The following is a 20,006-nucleotide window of genomic DNA, read 5'->3' on the forward strand; positions in this document are numbered from 1 at the left end:
CTGTTTTTGATGAAATGACCCAGCCAGTGGATTACAGACATTGAAGTGGTCACACTCGGAGGGGCCACACTCTGTGCCAGCCCCTCCCTTTGGACACTTTTCCTGTGTTGGGAAACTGACTGGGGTTAGGGTTCTCCAAAGCATCCAATTCTCTAAGAGGTGCCCTCATGGAAAGTAGGTGGTCCACAAGTGTTTCCTTTCTCCCCCCTTTCTTCTTTCTGTGCAGCTCTGCATTGGTAGAAAAAAGGTGATTTTGTGTCATATTTTAGAGCCTTGTTCTTTTAAAAAAAAATTTTATTTCTATAGAGCCTTGTTCTTACACACCTTTTGAAGGCCCACCAGCCTGTTGTGGAGCGTTAGGTCCAGAACTTTAGGTCCTTATTATGGTCCTGCCTCCAACAAACCTCTCTCTGGGCAAGACTACTGGGTACACTGACTCAACTCTTTTTTGTTTGTTTGTTTGTTTAATCTCTTAGAAAAAAAATTTTTTTTGGAGGGGGAGGTAACTAGGTTTATTTTATAATTTTTTTTAATGGAGGTATTGGGGATTGAACCCAGGACTTCATGCATGCTAAGCACGTGCTCTACCACTGAGCTATACCCTCCCCCTGACTCACTCTTATATCATAATAGTTTGCTTGATTTCAGTACTAACTGCAGCTAGAAGAAAGCTGAGCCTTGTGGCATCGGGACACACATAAGAAATTGTTTAGAGGAATTTAGACATAGTATGTAAAACTTCTCTGTGTATGGACAGGTCTGTGTGAGCTGCTCTGTGATGACACTAAGTCTCCAGTTTGGCTTAACGCTGGCATGCATACATCCATGAAATTGGCGCTGCAGTTTGGAGAATCAGCAGGTTGTCACTTCTGTGGCAGGAGTAAGAGCAAATAATACAATAACAAGACAATGACAAGAAAGGCCAACTATAGGTTAGCCATTGTTTTTTAGAAAGTTGCAACATATATTATAACAGAGATATCCTTGTTATGGTCCGTAATTTCAAATTACTTAATAAGACTTTTCAAGTATAGAAAATTTTGATTCACGTAAACTGAATGAAATGTGTATGTGTCCATGCACTTGTGAATACAAGTGTATTCATTCTAATTTGAGTGTAAATTGTAAGTTTTCAGATATTTGAAGTATTTCATCATAGTGACAGATTGAAAAGATTACTGTATAACTCACTGTCTTAAAAGCCTTTTTGATTATTTTAAATTAGTAAATTTTTTTTAATTTAGAATTTTTATTGAGATAACTGTAAATGCACGTCCAGTTATAAGACATAATGCAGAGGGATCCCTTGTACACTTGTCCAGTTTCCGTCAATGGTAACATTTTTCAAAATTATAGTATAATAACACAGCCAGGATTCTGATATAAATACGGTTCACTCATCTTATTCAGACTTCCCCAGTTTTACATGTACTAAATTGTATGTGTGTATGAAGTTCTATACAGTTCCATTCCCTGGGTGGGTCCCAGTATCTACCACCCCATTCAAGATACTGAGCAGTTCCAAGAGCCGCCCAGCGATTCCTCGTATTGCCCTTTTATCATCACCCCCACTTCTTTCCTGCCCTCTGCTCTCACTCCCTTACCCTCTCCCTCCGTTCCTAATACCCGGCAACCACTAATCTGTCCTTTCCTAAAGTGTCATCATTTCAAAAGTGTTATATAAATGGAATCATGTAATATGTGACCTTTTGGGATTGACCTTTTCCCACTTACCACAATTCCCTTGAGATTTATCGAAGTTGTGTGCATCAGTAGTGTGTTCTTTTTACTGCTGAGTATTCCATAGTGTGTGTGTACTAGTTTGTATTTAACTGCACACCTACTGAAGGGAATCAGGCTAATTCCAATTTTTGGCTGTTAGAGACCAAATTGCTGTGAACATTTGTGCATAGATTTTTGTACAAACTGGAGTTTTCATTTCTCTGGCATAAAAGAACAGGAGTCCACTTGCTGGAACACATGGGTAGTTAATGTATAGTTTTGTAAGAAACTACCAAACTGGTTTTCAAAGTGGCTGTACCATTTTACATTCCCACCAGCAATGAATGACTAGTCTAATTTCTCCACATCCTCACCAGTGTTTGGTGTTATGGCTATTTTTTTATTTTAATTATTTAAAAGTTAATTAAGTGCTCACAGTTTAGTAAGTTTTTAAGAAGATCAAAAAAAATTATACTATATTGATCACTCTTAGAGGAATTCAGTGTTTTAAAATTAATTTTGTATTTTGAGCCCAGAGTGAGGCTTTCCCTGCACTTCAGAAGGTTTCCTTTGCCCCCTACTTTGCAGAGGCAGGTTCAGTGTAAATGTGCAAGTTTCTCCTGAAAGGTTTTATTACCTAGAGTCTATGAGTCTTTGCTGACACAGTACTGGGCACGATTTTTAGACCTTCACTTAGATCACTTTTTAACTCTGAATCTTTAAAAATTTTATTAGAAATTTTTGGCATGGAATAAAGATGATAGTTAACCATTTACCGTGCGTTCACCTTGGATCAGGACTACTTTAAGTGCTTTAGATATATTGTTTTCCATCCTTGAAAACTTCACTTTTGTAGTTTCTAGCAGTTGGGGAGTTGTTTGGAAGATAGTGACCACGTGGACCTGGGCTGGCAACAGACTCCTGGCATTTGACTATGTTGCAAGTTGTGTCTGTGCTGCTTTCTTCCATAGATGACTTCTTTCAGCTAATGTGGAAAATTGTGATAATGTTTATATCTCTTCCTCATCTGAGCAAACCGTAATCCATGGGTCATTAAGAGTGGAATCTATAAAGTGGAGGGTGTGGTCCTAGTGAACACAGTGTGATAAGCGTGCTTTTCCAGACTCCCTTAGCTTTGCATTTCCTAGAAGAATATTTTTTCTTTCCAAATTAATTAAAATACCCTTTTTATAATTATCACGAAACTGCTACTCATCTCACTCTTCTCTCCTTCTTCTCTTGTACTTATCTACTAGACAGCCTCCAGGTAACAGATTCTGTTTTTATTTTGTCTGTTAACAGGTGACAGTTAAAGGCTTTGAACCTTTGATTCAGTTTGCCTACACTGCGAAACTGATTTTAAGTAAGGACAATGTGGATGAAGTGTACAAGTGTGTGGAATTTTTAGGTGTACCCGATATTGAGGAATCCTGCTTTCAGTTTCTCAAATATAAGTTTTTGGACTCCACTGCAGACCAGCCAGGATGCCCAAGAAAAAAATGCTTCTCGTCATCCTGTGAGAAAACAGATTTTAAATGTTCCCTTTTTGACCAGAGGGATTTAGAAATTGATGAGGTGGAGGAATTCTTGGGAAATAAAAATGTTCAGACCCCTCACTGTAAACTCCGTGGGCATCAAGGCAGTGCAAAAGTGTCACCTCCTCTGCAGGACAGTGCCAGTCAAACATGTGAATCCATGTGCTTAGAAAAGGATGCTGCTCTGGCTTTGCCGTCTTTATGCCCCAAATACCGAAAATTCCAAAAAGCTTTCGGAACTGACAGAGTCCGTGCTGTGGAGTCCAGTGTCAAAGACGTTCAGGCTTCTTCTGTTCAGCCAAATGAGACATCTGAAAGTGATTGTCTGGGAGCAATCCAGGACTGTGCAGATCTGCAGGTGATTTTAAAATGTGAAGACAGAAAATTAGCAATGGAACATGAAGAAACCAAGAAAAAAGATCCTGCTTCTCAGTGCCCATCAGACAAAACAGAAGCGACTCCTTTCCCCCCGGCTTCTGCAGACCCTCATGGGCTCTATACTCTGTCTCTCTTACACACGTATGACCAGTATGGTGACTTGAATTTTGCTGGGGTGCAAAACAAGACAGTGTTAACAGAAAAGCCTTTGTCAGGTTCAGATGTTCGAGAGGAGAAAACTTTTGGTGAGAGTCAAGATTTACATCTGAAATCTGACTCTGGCCCCAGGGAAGATAGTAGTAGCCTTGCCTCGAGTGATCTGAGCAGTGTGGAGCGAGAAGTGGCAGAACACCTAGCAAAAGGCTTCTGGAGTGACATTTGCAGCACGGACTCTCCCTGCCAAATGCAGTTATCACCTGCCGTGGCCAAAGATGGCTCAGAACAGATCTACTCCCAGAAACGGTCTGAGTGTCCCTGGTTAGGTATCAGGATCAGTGAGAGCCCAGAACCTGGTCAAAGGACTTTTACAACCTTAAGTTCTGTCAATTGCCCTTTTATAAGTACACTTAGTGCCGAAGGCTGTTCAAGCAATTTGGAAATTGGAAATGATGATTATGTTTCAGAACCTCAGCAGGAACCTTGTCCCTATGCTTGTGTGATTAGCCTGGGAGATGACTCTGAGACGGATACCGAAGGAGACAGTGAACCCTGTTCAGCCAGAGAACAAGAATGTGAGGTGAGCGGAAAAATGAGTGTGTCGTAAAGTCATCGTTTTACCACCATTAATTGGGGTGAATGCGTCAGCTCCTGCTGCACCACTAGGGATATGAGCTGGTTCAGGGAGGGAGGACGAAGCCCACACACAGTTAGTTATAAAACCATGTGATAAATACCAAGAGTGTGTGATGAAGGTTGAAGGACTTCTGTGTTCATATATTTCCAGCAGGTGTATGTATTATGATAACCAGAGAGTAGATTCACGCATTGGCCATTTAACTGTTTAAATCCAATGCCATGTCCCAAGAGGAAAAAGAATAGATTCTGTAATCACCATGTGACAACTCCTGGTTAAATACAGCACGTATTCAGTCTTACTCATTGCCACAAGCATGTCTAGACATGGGACTAGCCACTTAGCAATGACTTAGCAGTGACTAGTTGTAGGAAAGTGGCTTCTGATCCAGAGTTTTCTTTACACTAGTTTCTCATGGCTATTAATGTTTTTCTTATTTTCCCTTCACCATTTCAGCTGTGAATTTAAAGGATGTCTTAATAATTTAGCATGAATTTAAAGAATGTCTTAATAATTTAGCATGAATTACGTGTAGCTGGTACGGTATTAATCATACCAAGCTTGATCTGTATGTTTTGTATATAAATGTTTGTGTTTGATAGATTTTTTTTTTGGTAAAACATTACTATATTTCCAGTAATAATAAGGGCTTGTTAGTTCTTTATCATGTTCTTTGGTTTTATAGCTGTTGGATTTTGAAAGAATGAAAGAGGTTTTTTTCCCCCTTGGCTTTGGAAAGAGATGATTGGTGATTTAATTTAAGAAGTAATAATGAATGCTTGGGTTGAATCTATAGATTTTTATATGACATTTATAAATCCAGTGTTTAGAGCTATGAAAACAATGTTAAAAATAAAACATTTAAGAAATTTTAGAATATTTTGTGTAACTAATTTCTGTAAGCTTGAAAACTAAGTTGCCAGGGAAACTCACCAGTGTTCATTTGTGTTTTTGATGATAATATAATTAAATTGTTCCACAATTTTATTGTTTTTTAAAAATTATCTTTTTTTTTTCAAATTTAAGTATGAGGAAATGACTTGAAAATATTCATAAGATTTTTCTAACGATTTCTACATTGGCAAGTAGAATAAGTTATGTGAAACTGCCATTTTCCTGACAGAAAAGTAAATTTTCTGAAATGCTTTAGAAGTTACTAGTGTTATAGACCAGTATTGAATCAGTGCTACACAGTAATATAAATCAAAGAATAAAATATATTTTGGTTTAGGTAAAAACATAATTTAAAACACTTTAAAAAGAACCTTAATGATATTTATGGGATATTAATATGCCCTAGTAAAGTAATTTAAATTCTGTTTAAGTATAAATGAAATTCCCTGGAAAATATAGATGCATATCTTCCTCTTTCTGGGTTTAAGCAGAACTACAAAATACAGCACCAATTACTAATGTTAATCTCACCTTCTAGGTAAAACTGCCATTTAATGCGCAACGAATAATTTCACTCTCTCGAAATGATTTTCAATCCTTGTTGAAAATGCACAAGCTAACTCCAGAACAGCTGGATTGCATCCACGATATTCGGAGAAGAAGTAAGAACAGAATTGCTGCGCAGCGCTGTCGCAAGAGAAAACTTGACTGCATACAGAATCTGGAATCAGAAATCGAGAAGCTGGTAAGTATACAAGTTTCTTGTTATTGTAACTCCAACAATTCATTCTTACTTTCTTTTTTGTACAGGAAACAGCTATTTCAATTCCTAAGTCAGATATAATGCTCAATTATACATTAATTTTAAAATTTGCCAATTACTATTTTAAGAAAATAAAGCTTAGGAAATCAAAAACAGTGAGAGTTTTTAATATACTGTTTTACTTAAGAAGTTTTCTCCATGTTTAGCATGATATACTATTATATGTAAGATGAGAACTATTTCTGTGTGCTTTTTTATAAAATGATTTATAAATGAAGGATAATTTTACTATCTACCTAATCCTTCATGGTAAGGATTAAAGAAATTATAAAGCACTTTAATCTCTTTGTGCTGTGTTTGGCATCTATAAAAGCTAATATTCCAGCTGTTAGTTTAAATGAACTGGTAACTTGTTTTGGTTGATACCAGAACAAACCAGCCAACTTTCTTATTATTCAGCTTTGACTAAATACTTCCCTGCCTTAGAGTATAGCATTTTAGCTCTAGTTATTATTCTGTACTGTAATACAGAGATGCTCTTGAGATTGTTGGGTTGAATAGAACTATGGGAAATCTGCATAAACTTGTACTACTGGAGTTCTTACACCTGCTCCTTGTAGTTCTGTCTTCCTCCTCAGCTAGTGATAATTTATAGCTGCCAGTAGAATTTATCTAGTTTCCGTCCTTCTAAAAACAAACAAAAATGAAAACAAAACAAAAAAGCCCTTCAGATTGATCAGGTTTGTTTCATCAGTAGCTTTATTTTATGCATGTACTATGCAAATATAATGGAGAATAACTATTACCCTTTAAAACCATTCTGTTTCCTGACTCACTAGTCTTATATATATTTTTTTGATTGAAGTCAGACATTGGATTGCTGGACAATTGATATTTTTACTGAATTTCAGATATCTAAGACGAAGAGGTCTTGCTACTTCCTTTGAACTTTGCTCCCTCTGCCTTTGCCTCAACAGAGAGCAGTGGGAGATGCAGTGGTTCAAAGGATGGGATTCCGAACCACACTCCCATCTGTGGCACTTTGCAACTCTGGGCAGGCTATTTAATTTCTCTGCCCCTCAGGTTTCTCCCCTGTAAAATGGGATAAAACTAGCTCTTACTTTATAGAGTGGGTGTTCATTTATGAAGATTAAATGAGTTAGTACATCTAAGAGCTTAGAAAAGTGCCTGACACATAGTAAGCACTCAATAAATGCTGCCTTTTTCTTCTTATTATTGCTGTACTATTATTTATCAAATTCCTGTTTTCTCTCCTTTAATTGCTTCTTTCCTAGTGTCTCTGCCTATAACTGTAAGCTCTGGGTTTGGACCTCACCCTTATATTGCCCCTCTCATTACAGTAAGTTTCCTTTCATATGGTCAATGCAGTAACTCCTGGTTAATTTCTAATACAAAGGAATGTTTGGTTTCCCAGCAGTTTTTATGAAATAGAAACCAGGGTGATCAGTGCCCTATTTACCTGCGGTATTAACTTGGACTCTCTGCAAGAACAGAAACCATCTGAAACATGAATTATTGAATGAACGAATGAATGAATGAATGAATTTGTTGTAAGGATTTACATGTGTCTCAATTAGAAGCCAAAGAATGGAGGCAGGCCTTGTAAATAGCATAGTGTAAGAGGTGGAAAACTGCCAGGAACCCAGAGAATCTTCTCTCTCAGCTCACCTGAGAGAGCACCTGCTCACCCTCCACACCGCAGGATGGCTCTGTGTGCTGCCAAGCGTGTATGGAAGAGTGGCTACAGCACAGCTCTGGGACAGGTCCATTCTCCTCCAGGACCAGTCCAGGTGGAGATCACTGTTTTAATCAGTTCTAAATTCCCAAGGAGGAGAGCATCTCTTTGGCCTGTTTTGGCTCAGGTGTCCTCCTCTGGGACTAGAGCGCAGGAATGAACAGCAGAAACGTGGCTGCCAAGATCCCACCTCTCTGGGCAGGTAAAGCAGACGAGTCTGCTCACCCAGATGTGTGCCAGTCTGAAGTCAGCCTCTTTCCTCTTCCAAGATATCCCTAGAGGAGACACGTTAGAATTTTTAAAAAATCTGAGTGACTTGCTTTCTGTTTCAGCTTCCTTGAATTCATCCTGTTCTCAGTTCTAGTGATTTATACAGGCACACTCCACTTGCAGAGTATAAGGGGCACGTTATAAATTTCAGTCCTGCCACAGACATCGCTTTCAGATGAATAAGCAGAAAATGTGGTACTTTTTAGCTAATAAGAATAAGAGTAAGCTGGCCCTTTTCCTGAAGTAAGAGAATTTGATGCTTAAGATAGTAATTACATTAAGATGCCTGCTTAGAACTTAGACCCTGGTTATTGGGTGATGTTATGGACCTTGTTGTCTTTTGGTAAAGAGGAAATTTACCCCCACACTTCTGTCACAGACACCTGTTTAGTTGTATGGAGAGTTCGGAATATGGAGGAGTGTGATAGATTTTTTTTTTTGATCAAGGTGTCACTTTTGGAAGCATGGCCAGTAGACAAGCAGTGTTTCCCAGTCTCTATGGTCTGTGTGGGATTTTAGCAGACCTACTTAATGGAAATTATGTTGTTTCATAATTAGGATTCATTTTAATACAACTGGTGATTGATTGGATTAACATTAATAAATTCACAGTGTGCCCTGTCTGGTAATATTTGGGCAGAGGGCCCCATATTTTTGTAAGCTTTGGTCTTTGGCTATTGACTCTGAACTTTTTGTAGCTAGTCCTTAGAGTAATAGCCTAATAGATTGTGGATGGATCAACACATGAAAAAAACGTTTTGATTATAGTAAGAATAATGACTTGAAAATGTCTTAAAGGTGGGTCAATAGGATAATTATCATGTATAAAGGGTGCTTTTATGGTGCTCCCTTAAGTCAAAGGGAGCTGTTAGTTCAAAATACGGAGTTTTATTTCTCAACAAGAAGTTCTATCAGCCTAACAGAACCTTTGAAGAAAAGGAAAGGCATGTATTTGGTTGATAAATTGATGGTATTGACTTTTAACATTTATTTTGAATTTGATAGTATTTTAGAGGTTAGACATTAATTCAGCATTGCTTTTACTGTAAGGATTGAATATATGTAATCTATAGCCCAAAAACATGACTTTTTTTTTTTAACCAATAAATGTAAGATCTTGAACAAAGTTCAAGATTCATTCAACTGCTCTTATGTGTTTGGCATATAAAGCCTTTGTCTTTATAGGATTCTTTATAAGGTCCATGTTTATTCTTTTATGTAAGATTAATTCAGAAGTTAGAAAATATGTGTCTTTGATACCATTTTGTCCTCAAAGGTAACCTTGAAATGAACCTTGCTTTTTAAAGAAAAAAAAAATTACCAAAATGTATTTCTCTTAGAAGAAGATATTGCTTGATATCAGCTTGTAAGTGATCAGAAGTTACAGTATTCACAAGCTCTTGAACTCAGGGTTGAGGTGTTCACACACCATTTTGTTTCATTCTATTATGATGGTATAGGAGGAAAACGACCTCATCTGTCTTTTAGTGTTTTGCATTTTTGTGAAGATTGTATTATTATCTCATTAAAAATACACCTTTTCTGGTCACATTCTACTGGCTGCTCTAGCTACATGTGCACTGCCATCTCCAAACACTCCAGTGGGCCCTCCTGGAACCTGCTGTCCCCCACTCTGTGAGGCCCTTGAAATGTGGTCTGTGTACCACTGGCATCAGTTATCCAGGGGGCCCCCCTTCAAAATACACTCTCCCCAGTCCCATCCCGACCTATGGGAGGGGCCCAGGAACATGCATTTTAAAAAAGTTTCCAGGGTAAATCTTTATTATGCACATTAAATTTTGAGAACTTACTTCAGTAGAACTCAGAAGTCACATGGAGGCTTTGGAGTCGAAGGGCTGGAAATTCTGCCTGGCCACTTGGTAGCTTCATGGTCTGGAGGAATAATTTCACCTCCAATACCCAGTTTCCTCATTGGTAATACGGAGATAAGAATCCGTCTATCAGGTCTGGTGCAAGGCTCAGATGCCACTAGGGATGGGAAGCCTTTTGTGTTCCCAGCACATATTCAGGGCACAGGAAGCGCTAGTAGTTGTGTTTTCTGTAAGCATCTGCTGGTCGCTGCATATTAAATGTACAGGGTACTAGGAAATCAAAGATCAATGATACATGGTACTTGCCAGTAAAATGCTTTTAGTCTCATAGGAAGCCAGGTTTATGTGTGTTCATTGTTTCTTGAGACTCATCTTCCTCTTCCCCATTCTAAAAATTTCACGCTTTCAGCAGAGCTAAATGAACAGTGCAGTAAAGGACCATATACTCCCCAGGTAGATTCACCAGTTACTGACATTCTCCCACATTTGTTTTCTCTCTCTTTCTGTGGGTCTTGGTCTCTGTCTCTCTGCTCGGGTGTGTGTCCCCCTGCTCCGGTTGATTGGTCTTTGTCCCTGTTCCTGTCGGTCAGTCTTGGTCTCTTTTTAACCACAGTGGAGTGAGCTTGGTCTCACTGTCTTTCTTCTCTGACTCTGTCGCTCTCCTGTAATTTTCTGAATCATTTGAAACCTGCCACATTATAATATTTCACCCCTAATTGCTTAAATATGCATCTCCTAGAAATAGACATTCTTATATATCTTTATCACATTTATTTACAAGTATCTTTATCACATCTGAGAAAATTAATACATTTTTGATATCATATGTAGTCCCTATTCAAATTACCCTAATTGTTCCTAAAATATATTACATCTATGTGATTTTTCTTTTTTCTTTTCAGACTAGGATCCGGTCCTCACATGACACATTTGGTTCTGCCTTTTTGGTTTCCTAAATAGAATAAATCTGCCTCCCCTCTCATTTTTTTTTTTTTTAAATGACAGTAACTTTTTGAAGAGTCCAGGCCAGATTTCTCTTAAAAGTCCTGCTTTTTATGTTTGTCTGATTGTTTCCCCTTGGTTTTATTGAACTCCTTCCTCCACTCCCTGTGTTTCGTGTAAACTGCAAAAAGGAGAGTTCTGCGGCTGAGATTAAACTTTTATCGGTGTGTCCTTGGTACTGCATCACTTGGGGAGGCGCAGTGTCAGGGTGTCCCACCTGAGCACCCTCGAGTTGCCAGATCATTTTCAAAAAAATTTCTTTTGCTTTTGTAATTGTTTAGTAATCTCTGTGTGTTCATTAGGGCCTTTGCGAATATCCAGTTCCCCAGTACCTTTGGTTTTAAGCACACGTTGATGGCCTTTACAAGTCGGGGCTGCAGAATTGTGGTTTTTCAAATGCTGTCTTTCCACTTACATTTATTGGTATTCGTCTTTAAAAAGAATTTTCCTTCCCTCCTCTTCTCCCTCCCTCCCAACACACCTCTTCTGTGTCACTGTGTTCCAGTGGATTAATTTTTTTCTAATTTAATTTTTTAAACTTATAATGGTTATTGGTCTTCCTGATGTTGACATTTTTTTTCAAACATGGCCAGGGAGAGCCAGCCCCCCTCAGCCAGCTGCTGTGTGCTTTTGACATGACCCTATTAGTGTTTCGGTGCCGCCTAGAACGGCATGTCATAGGCTCACCTTGTACCTCTCTTGTCCTAAGATTGGGAATCATGCTTTCTCTAAAAGTCCCGGGTTTCTTATAACATGTATTAGACACTAGGAAGCATGCTTGCTCCTGGAAATGTTGGGAAATTGTGCGTGTGTGTGTGTGTGTGTGTGTGTATAAAATCTTGAGTGCAGTCAGTATGTATATCATTCTTCAATAAATAAAAGTGTTAGAAATCATGAGTTCATGCAGATATTTCCAATCAAAATTTAATTGTACAGAGCTTTTGTCTTTTTACTTCTTTTATATATTTATGTTTTATCTCTTTTCATTATAGGGAAAATCTTGGCTTCCAATTATATTAATGTATTTATTATTTGATAAATACATATATATATCCTATATATGTTGTAAAGTTATAATGTCAATATTCTATTAATAATAAATTGAGTAAAATGTAAGATTTCTTTGCTTTTTTCTTTGTCCCTGAATGTATATACCATAGTACTGAAGTTTAAAGTTTAGAAGTTATTCAAAGTAATTCTTTGTTTATGTTAGCAATTTGATATACTGTGAACTTGTTTCTATTTCTATTACTGGGATTTACTCTTCACATTTTTAAGTTTAATTTTTGAATATGTAAAATGTCTACATGGTTTAAAAGTTAAAACTGTGTTTAAAAAAAGTTATTCCAAAGTCTTGGATCTCATCTTCTCCCTGTCCCCTATTCATAGCTATAACACTTCTCATTAATTCCTGGATTTTTTTTTCTTGTATTTCTTTTCTAAAAGCAAATTAATATTTTATGTGTATTTTCATTACCCTTTCTGCTACAGAGAAGTATTCTATATATATACCATTGTGTATTTTACCGTTTTCACTTAAGTGATTTCCAGGAAGTGCTTTTCTTAGTTCGAAGTGGTTGTCGTTCTTGCTAAAGCTCCCTAGTGCTCAGTTGTGGCTGCAGCACAGTTAATCCAAACCAGTCTCTTATTGGACATTTGGGATACTGTAGTTAATAACTTTGTACCTTGTTTATTTTAGCGTTTAATAAGATGTGTCTTTAAGACAGATTCCTAGAAGCAGGATTGTTGGATCAAGAACAAATATATATGCAATTTTGTTAGGTATTATTGAATTCCTTTCAGTAGGGGTTATGGCATTTTGCTTTCCCACCAGCAAAAATAATGCGTGTCTGCCCACAACCAAGGCAGAGAGTTTGTTGTCTGCTTTTGTTTTTTCCGTAGTCTGACTGAGAGGATTGGTATCTTATGGTAGCTTTTATTTTATCTCTCTATGAATGAAATTGAGCACTTTTATTCATATTTTTAAGACTCATTTGTGTATTTCTATGAACTGTCTGTGCAGAGGTTTTGCGTCATAAGGGACTATTAGTCATCACTTTCTAGCTGTGAGTCTCTAACCTAAAATAAATTGTCACTGTCATCTGGCTTTCTTGGTGCCAAATTCTTCCACTCCTAATCTTTATTGGGTGAGTTATATTTGGAATCTTTTTTTAAAAAAAACTCTTATATTTGAATGAATATTGTACACTAGCTGTTGAAAATATGGATTTGGGTGTACATTTATTTTCTTGCCATAAAATACAGAATAGTACCAGGATTCATTTTTAAAAAATAGATCTGTGATTAAAGCCACAGGACTTCGTACTTGAGATTCATAGGGTTGCATTTTAAGAAAATTCAAGTATATTGTAGAAATAGGGAGCAGGACACTGGTAGTATGTTTGGGAGGTGTCTTTAATAATGATATCATGAAGTGATTAAGTTGAATTACTTTTATTAAACTGAGTGCTATTGAAGTAAATCTGTGTTTTAAAATTAGAGTAAAATGGAAAAATCAGCTAACTGCCTGGAAACTTAACCCTTGTAGGAGTTAGCTTAAAGTACAGAGGAACAGAAGGGAGCATTTAATTTATAGAAATAATCATGGTAGACTTTCAGGGTTGGACCTGTTGGTTTTAATTGTTATGAAGAAGCAAGCCATCTTGTATGGGACATACTTAGAGTACAGTGGTGTCATCTTTTATTTAGGAGAGTGGTAGTGAGAATATTTTAAGATTGTATTAATATTATCAAAAGATACAGAAGTTATAAAGTCATCTTCATAGTATCTGTAGGTTAAGTAGTAGTTCTGATTTCTGGGAGGAAGTTCAAATATTCATTATTTTGCTTAACCATATTTAATTTAAAAGACCAGCCAACAGTTGAAAGTTTGTCTATTGCTACTTAGGGCCGAGATTCATCCCAACTTTGATAAGAGGAGTCTCTGGCTGAATATTGATGTGACTGAGGAAAACGTTTCTTATTTTCTTCTGGAAGCTTTGTTTCCATGCTCATTTGGAATGGCTGCTGAAGGGCCATACAGAGAAGTGGGTGCTGATTGCATTAAATATATTTATTCTCTGACCAGGTGGTGGGCACTGTTTGCCCTACAAGCCCAGCAGACTCATTTTATTTGAAGGCTACAGCTGACAAACTTTCTGTACAGAAAAATGTACTTGCTGAACATTGATCCTGCTTTTATTTATTTTGTGTATATGTATATTTTTTATTGGCCTCTACCTATTTTTTCAAACTAGAACAACTTGGAGAATACCTTGCAGTATAAAATTTAGTGCTTTATATTCATTGACATTTTCTCAAAATATTAGATGACCTTAAATTATTTAAAAACTACCAATAATTGGATTTACACAGAATTTTATAGAAAAACCTTTATATAAAACTGTAGTAGTACTTTTGTGCAAAGCAAATTTCTTTTTACCCTTTTAGCCATTTCTGTCCCAGAAAAGAATCTATTTAGAGGTTGGCCATTGTAGATGGTTACTATGAAATAACCTGTGTAAATGTTAACTGGCAACATTCAACAGCTCAGCTCTCCAGAAACCTGCCAACAAGCAGAAAGCTAAGAGAGTTGTCACACATTGCACAAGAGAAATCTTTGACCCTCTATCAACATTTATTTACTCTTACCTTATAAACAGCTGGATCATTTGGTTTTCTAGCTTGTACTAGCTTAGGAGCGCAGCCGTTGTGGAATGGGAAGGATGAGGTGGGGCATTGGTAGAAAACGATGTGCTGTCAGGGTGACCGTGGTGGACAGAAAGGCAGGAACCAGGAAAATTTGAAAAAAATTCTGTGGGCAGACTTTCCTGCAGGGATAAATTTTAAAGTGAAAATAATAACAGCACGAATAACAATAATAATTAACAAATACAAATCACCCCCCCCCCAATTCTTCACACTTCACCCACTAGGTCACCCACTAGCTTTCTGACTCTGGGATTTTAAACTCTGAATCCCATCTATAAAATGGGTTTGATATTCCTGAAATCAAAGCCATTATGAGGACTGTAGCTAAGATTGTGTATTTGAAAACATTTAACACAGTATCTGGCACAGAGTAAATGCCCAGCAAATGTCAGTCATTATTACAGTCTTGCAGGAGTAATGATCTCTGCGGTTGTGCCTTTTGAGGCCATATTTTCCATCCGAAAAGTCCACCCTTGTTTATCTGCAGTCCACAAATCCAGAAAGCTCTAAGATTGTGCATGTTTGTCACAAACAGTTTTGACCAAAAACCTGACAGACTGACATCAGGTTGTGGAGAGTCTTTATTTACCCTACTTTGTGCATTGCTATTTTAATGTGTTTTATTTAGAAACAGAAAGGTGTTTGATAGTGGGGTACTGCCTGGAGACCCTGCTAGAGACATTATGTGTGCATCCATATTTTCTTTCTAAAATCTGAAAAACTCTGAATCCCAAGGTACATGTATCTGAATTTGGGGTGAGGGGGTGATGGACATGACGTATTTAATACATTTTTGAGTTGAGTTGACAGGAGAAAGTCCATGTGCTCTTATTTAACGAGAAGACGCCGTGGAGGTGAGTGTGTGAGCACCTGAGGGATGCTGACAGAGCTCAGAATCACAACTCACTGTGTCTCTTTCTCGCCCTGGCAGCAAAACGAAAAGGAGAGCTTGCTGAAGGAAAGGGATCACATTTTGTCAACTCTGGGCGAGACGAAGCAGAACCTGACCGGACTTTGCCAGCAAGTCTGCAAGGAAGCAGCTCTGAGTCCAGAGCAGATACAGATACTCGCCAAGTACTCGGCCTCCGACTGCCCACTTTCCTTTTTAATTTCCGAGAAAGGAAAGAGCCCTCCTGATGGGGAGCTCGCGTTGCCGTCGATTCTGAGTTTACCTGAAGGGCCTGTGGCCGCCGGGGAACCAGGCCCTCGCCTCCCCAGCGCCAAGGCCAAGGCCGACGAGGCCCCCCCGGAGCAGGCCACGCCCAGGGAGCCCTGTCGCCAGGGCGGTGGCATCTCGGATTTCTGTCAGCAGATGACCGACAAATGTACTACTGATGAGTAACCCTATGTCCGCGTCCTTCACACCAGCTCAGTTTCTACTGAAATTCGGACATTGTCTTGAAAGCCTAGGACAGCCCTTGGCTCTTAGCAGTGTTGTTTCCTCCCCTCTCCTTGCTGTTAAGGGCACCTCTCTGCAGTCCACCCTTGACTTTTCCTCGGTTCCCGCAGGAGATGCAGAAATGACTTGCCTCCTGGATGCCAAAAAAATCACACGTGAAAATGTAGAAAAGTTTCGAAAACTCATGTTTTTAAAGAATAATAGCTATAAATAATAACTCTAGCCAGTGTTCAGAATAAATGAAAACTGCAGCGTATCCAACCACAGTTAAACAGTGTGAAGTGTCTGCAGATAGTTTCTGTGAAGGAAGCAACCCGCAAAAGTTTAATAATGCGACGCTCTCACAGTGCACTGGTTTAAAAGGAAATTTCTCCCCAGGTAACGCTGAAAGAGCTCAGGCCTGCTGAGAAGTCGGGTGTCAGCATTGGGCTTGTTTGCGTAGAACTGCGGTGTGGAAAAGATAAAGGAAACGCCTTGCCTGAGTCCTGGCGCTTTGCTCTTCAGCTCCTGCTGAAACCAGGAATGGGTCGGCCCGTGTTGTGCTCCTGGGTCCCGGAATAGTTAGGGAACAGGCAGGCGGGTGGCCTCCAGCAGGGACTTCTGTTCCTCCTCAACATTGTAAAAGAGTTCTGGCTGCGTCAGCAGTAGATAAGTGTCATTTCCCTCTTTTCTTTTTTTCTCTTCAGTCTCTTCCACATCTGGGTCCATCATGATCTTTCTGTTTCCTGGCATTCTTGTCCCTTTGGAAGAAGAAATAGGACTCAGGGTACGGTGGCTTGAGCGCACACATTGGCAATACCGTCTTATCCCCTCCTAGAATCCTGGAGAGCTCACCAAAATACAGGACTGTTTGCCTGCCCAGCAGAGGTCACCCACATGAGAAAACCAGATATCACAGGAGAAAAAAATTGTCTACATTTATCAGGAGTGGCAGTTCATTTTTCATCCGTTTTTGAAGCCCTATGGTTTATTTGTAAAAATGCATTATTACTGTGCAGGTTTGTGAAATAGGATGAAGTTTGATCTTGTTCCATTGTGGGTTTAAATTTGGAAGCCAGATTTAATCTTGCTCGCTTCCCCAAATCTCGTGTATAAGGGCACACAAATCATTTTGGACTTGGGCATTTTAAAATCAGTCTTTGTGTTTATTCAGTCCTGCTTTAAAATAGTTTTTTTTATAATCTGAGCACCTACCCTGTAACATTTTGCAGTGGTTCTTAGCCATTCCGCTGTTACCGACTTGTTTGGGAGTCAAATGAAAGCTATGGACCTCTGAACAATGCAAAAAAATTGCATATTCACAGAAACATTTGCAGAACCTAGTTTGAAAGGATACAAGGGAGTAATTTATAGTGTTTGGGTAGAAAGTACTTCATTTCACCAAGATCAAACAACCTGAGAGAGAGACTTTTCTAAATGGCGTCCTGAGTCTAGTGAAGGGCTTGTGTAGTTAATGGGGGAGCCAGCCGTCTGCCCTGCAGGAATGGGTCTAAGCAAGTCGGCCTTTCCTGGCAGAGTGTATGGGGACCAGACTCCATATTTCAGAGTAATTTGTCAAATGTTACCCTTTTTCTTGGTCAGGTGGTGTTAGGGAAGGTTGCTACTGTATTTTCAGTGGTCTGTATGTTATCTGTTATCGACTTAGTTGTTGTAAGAGAAAACTAGTTGGGCTTGTTTATTTTCTAGAAGCTTTTATAAGTACACTCAAGAATTTGTCAGGGAGAATGATAATCCTATGATAATGTATCCCATACTACAGAAGATTTGTGTGTGTGTGTGTGTGTGTCTGTGTGTGTAACCCCATGTAGCTATTTCTCTGATACTTGTAATTTTAAATTTTAACTTCAAAGTATAAAATAATATAAAACCTTTTCTGGTTTACAAATTGTAAAATCTTATACAAGCCAATGGACTCCTTGATTTCCTACCTCAGTGTACACTTGGCTGTTTGTCATATCCGTTCGTGTATGTGCAAATGTCAAGTAATCTTTTGCTTTAATTGCTACTGTAAATAATTGCTTTGAAAGATTACTTCCTATTTTATGATAAAACCTAGCTGTCTCCAGAATTTAAATATGACTTCTAGAGCACTTGGTTTAAATTTCTCTCTACATATAAACAGTTTAGCATTAAGGGTTTATTTTAATGGTATTCTGATTATTGGCCAAGTGAAATATTTCATAAAATATTGCATTACTTTTCATAGCCAGCATGTAATACAAGGAACTACACTACCTCATACCTACATGATTTTCAAGTTGTAATCCAGAGGGACAGAGAGAGAAAAAAAATTTTTTTATCTTTGTCTTTTGGCCATAAAGTGGGGAAAGTTTTTATATATCGCATAGCATTATACACTTACGCCTATTTTACCATTAACTTCTAAAGAAGGTTTTTTTTATAAGGAAATTTAAGTTGATTTTTTTTTTTTTTTGAGGCTGCCGAGACAAATGACAGGATTATGTGTATACAGTGTATATCTTTTCCTTCATGCAGAATTTTGGCAAGGTGGTTTTCAGTTTGTAGATTGCATATTCACATGATCGTTGTTCTTTATTTTATGAGTTAGTCTTCTCACTGCTTGATGATTTCTAAAAAGCTGTTAGGTCTAACTCAGTAAAATAACCTTACCTTAAGATTTTATTTTTTTGTTATTTGAATCCTGCAGCTATGGCAAATAATTTGCTGTTAAATTGTTACATTCAAAACAAATATGATATAAATCTTAGTTCTCCATCTGTACCTTTTATCACGTAATTTACTATAGCTTAATGCTTAACTAATTTAAAATGAGGAATCAGACATATTTGATGCAGTAGACGATACAGGTTGCATGTGGACACTCAGCCGCATTAACAACTTGGGAAAATAATTTTAAAATGGGCAATGTTATAATGAATTCTCAGGTGAACTTTTTTCAGTTATGAAACATCTATTTTGAATTTGTAAATATTTTAAGTGTTTTATTAAGGCATGTAATAAACTATTCTTTGAAACCTGTTGGGCAGAATGAAAATGTAAAGCCATAATGGTAAAAGATGGCATACTGATTGTAAAATAAACAAATAATAACAGCTATTGATTTTTTTTGTATCTTTCATAATATAATTTTCTAACAATGCAATAAAACCACTAAATTTGTATATCCATATCCGATTAAGATCATGTTTCATTAAAAGTGAACTTTCATAGTATTTAATTTACACTTTCTTCTTAATGTGCTTATCCAAATGTAGCAAAACTAGAAATGTTAGATGCTCAGTAAAACTCTCTGAAATTGCTTCTGATTGAATAGAGTTGTGCATTCCACTTCCAGTTTTTCACCACTCATATGACTTTGCTAACTTGAGCCTTTTGATAAGTAGGCAAGTATGACTGTGGCGTTTGTATGAGGAAATCTTTGATGAGTTCATTATCACGCCTGAAAAAAGAAGTTCCCAGCAGTCAGGTATTGAAGGAAGCACAGATTTTAGCCTTGCTTCGGATTTAATTTTAGTCTTTAGGTAGTGCTGTAGGGTTTTTAAAGGAATATTGTCTCTTTCAGTCCCTAATTTTTAAAAATTTACCTGAGTCAGTTCTGTCATTCAGCTTCTAAGCAGGCTCTTGTAATCAGGCTTCCAGCAGCGGCTCAGGCTAGTGGCAGTCCAGATCAGGGTCTTCTGGCCTCGTGTTGTCTCAGTTGGGGGCGATCTTGCCTTTTGTGTGGAGGCTTATTTTGGCCTTCTGCGTTGCTCCTTTCTGGGGGAGAGGCCCGTATTTACATCTCCCCTTCCCACAGGGTATTCCTTGCCTCCAGGCCAAATTGAGCAAGGGCTCCCTCTAGGGGCTTCGAGGCTACACTCCTGTGTGAACAGGCGTTTTCAGGCATGAGCCTCACTGAAGGGTAGGCTGCCCCTTGCAAAGCAATGGTGAGGCCTAAGAAGACTGTCCCCTGGGGATATTTTTCCCTTT

General features: G+C 38.1%; 1 protein-coding gene across 6 annotated transcripts in view; it reads left to right on the forward strand.

Moving 5' to 3' along the window:
* Positions 1–19,347, forward strand: part of BACH1 (BTB domain and CNC homolog 1) — a 41,318-nt gene extending 21,971 nt beyond the window's left edge. For all 6 annotated transcript variants that reach the window (XM_031458508.2, XM_031458500.2, XM_010977373.3 and 3 more), the window contains 3 exons: positions 3,025–4,371; positions 5,861–6,067; positions 15,588–19,347. In XM_031458508.2, coding sequence (XP_031314368.1) covers positions 3,025–4,371; positions 5,861–6,067; positions 15,588–15,998 — 1,965 coding nt within the window. In that variant the 3' untranslated portion in view covers positions 15,999–19,347. The remainder of the gene's footprint in view (positions 1–3,024; positions 4,372–5,860; positions 6,068–15,587) is intronic.
* Positions 19,348–20,006: the final 659 nt, after the last annotated feature.

Source organism: Camelus dromedarius, chromosome 2 (assembly GCF_036321535.1).
Source record: "Camelus dromedarius isolate mCamDro1 chromosome 2, mCamDro1.pat, whole genome shotgun sequence".
NCBI classification, from domain to species: Eukaryota; Metazoa; Chordata; class Mammalia; order Artiodactyla; family Camelidae; genus Camelus; species Camelus dromedarius.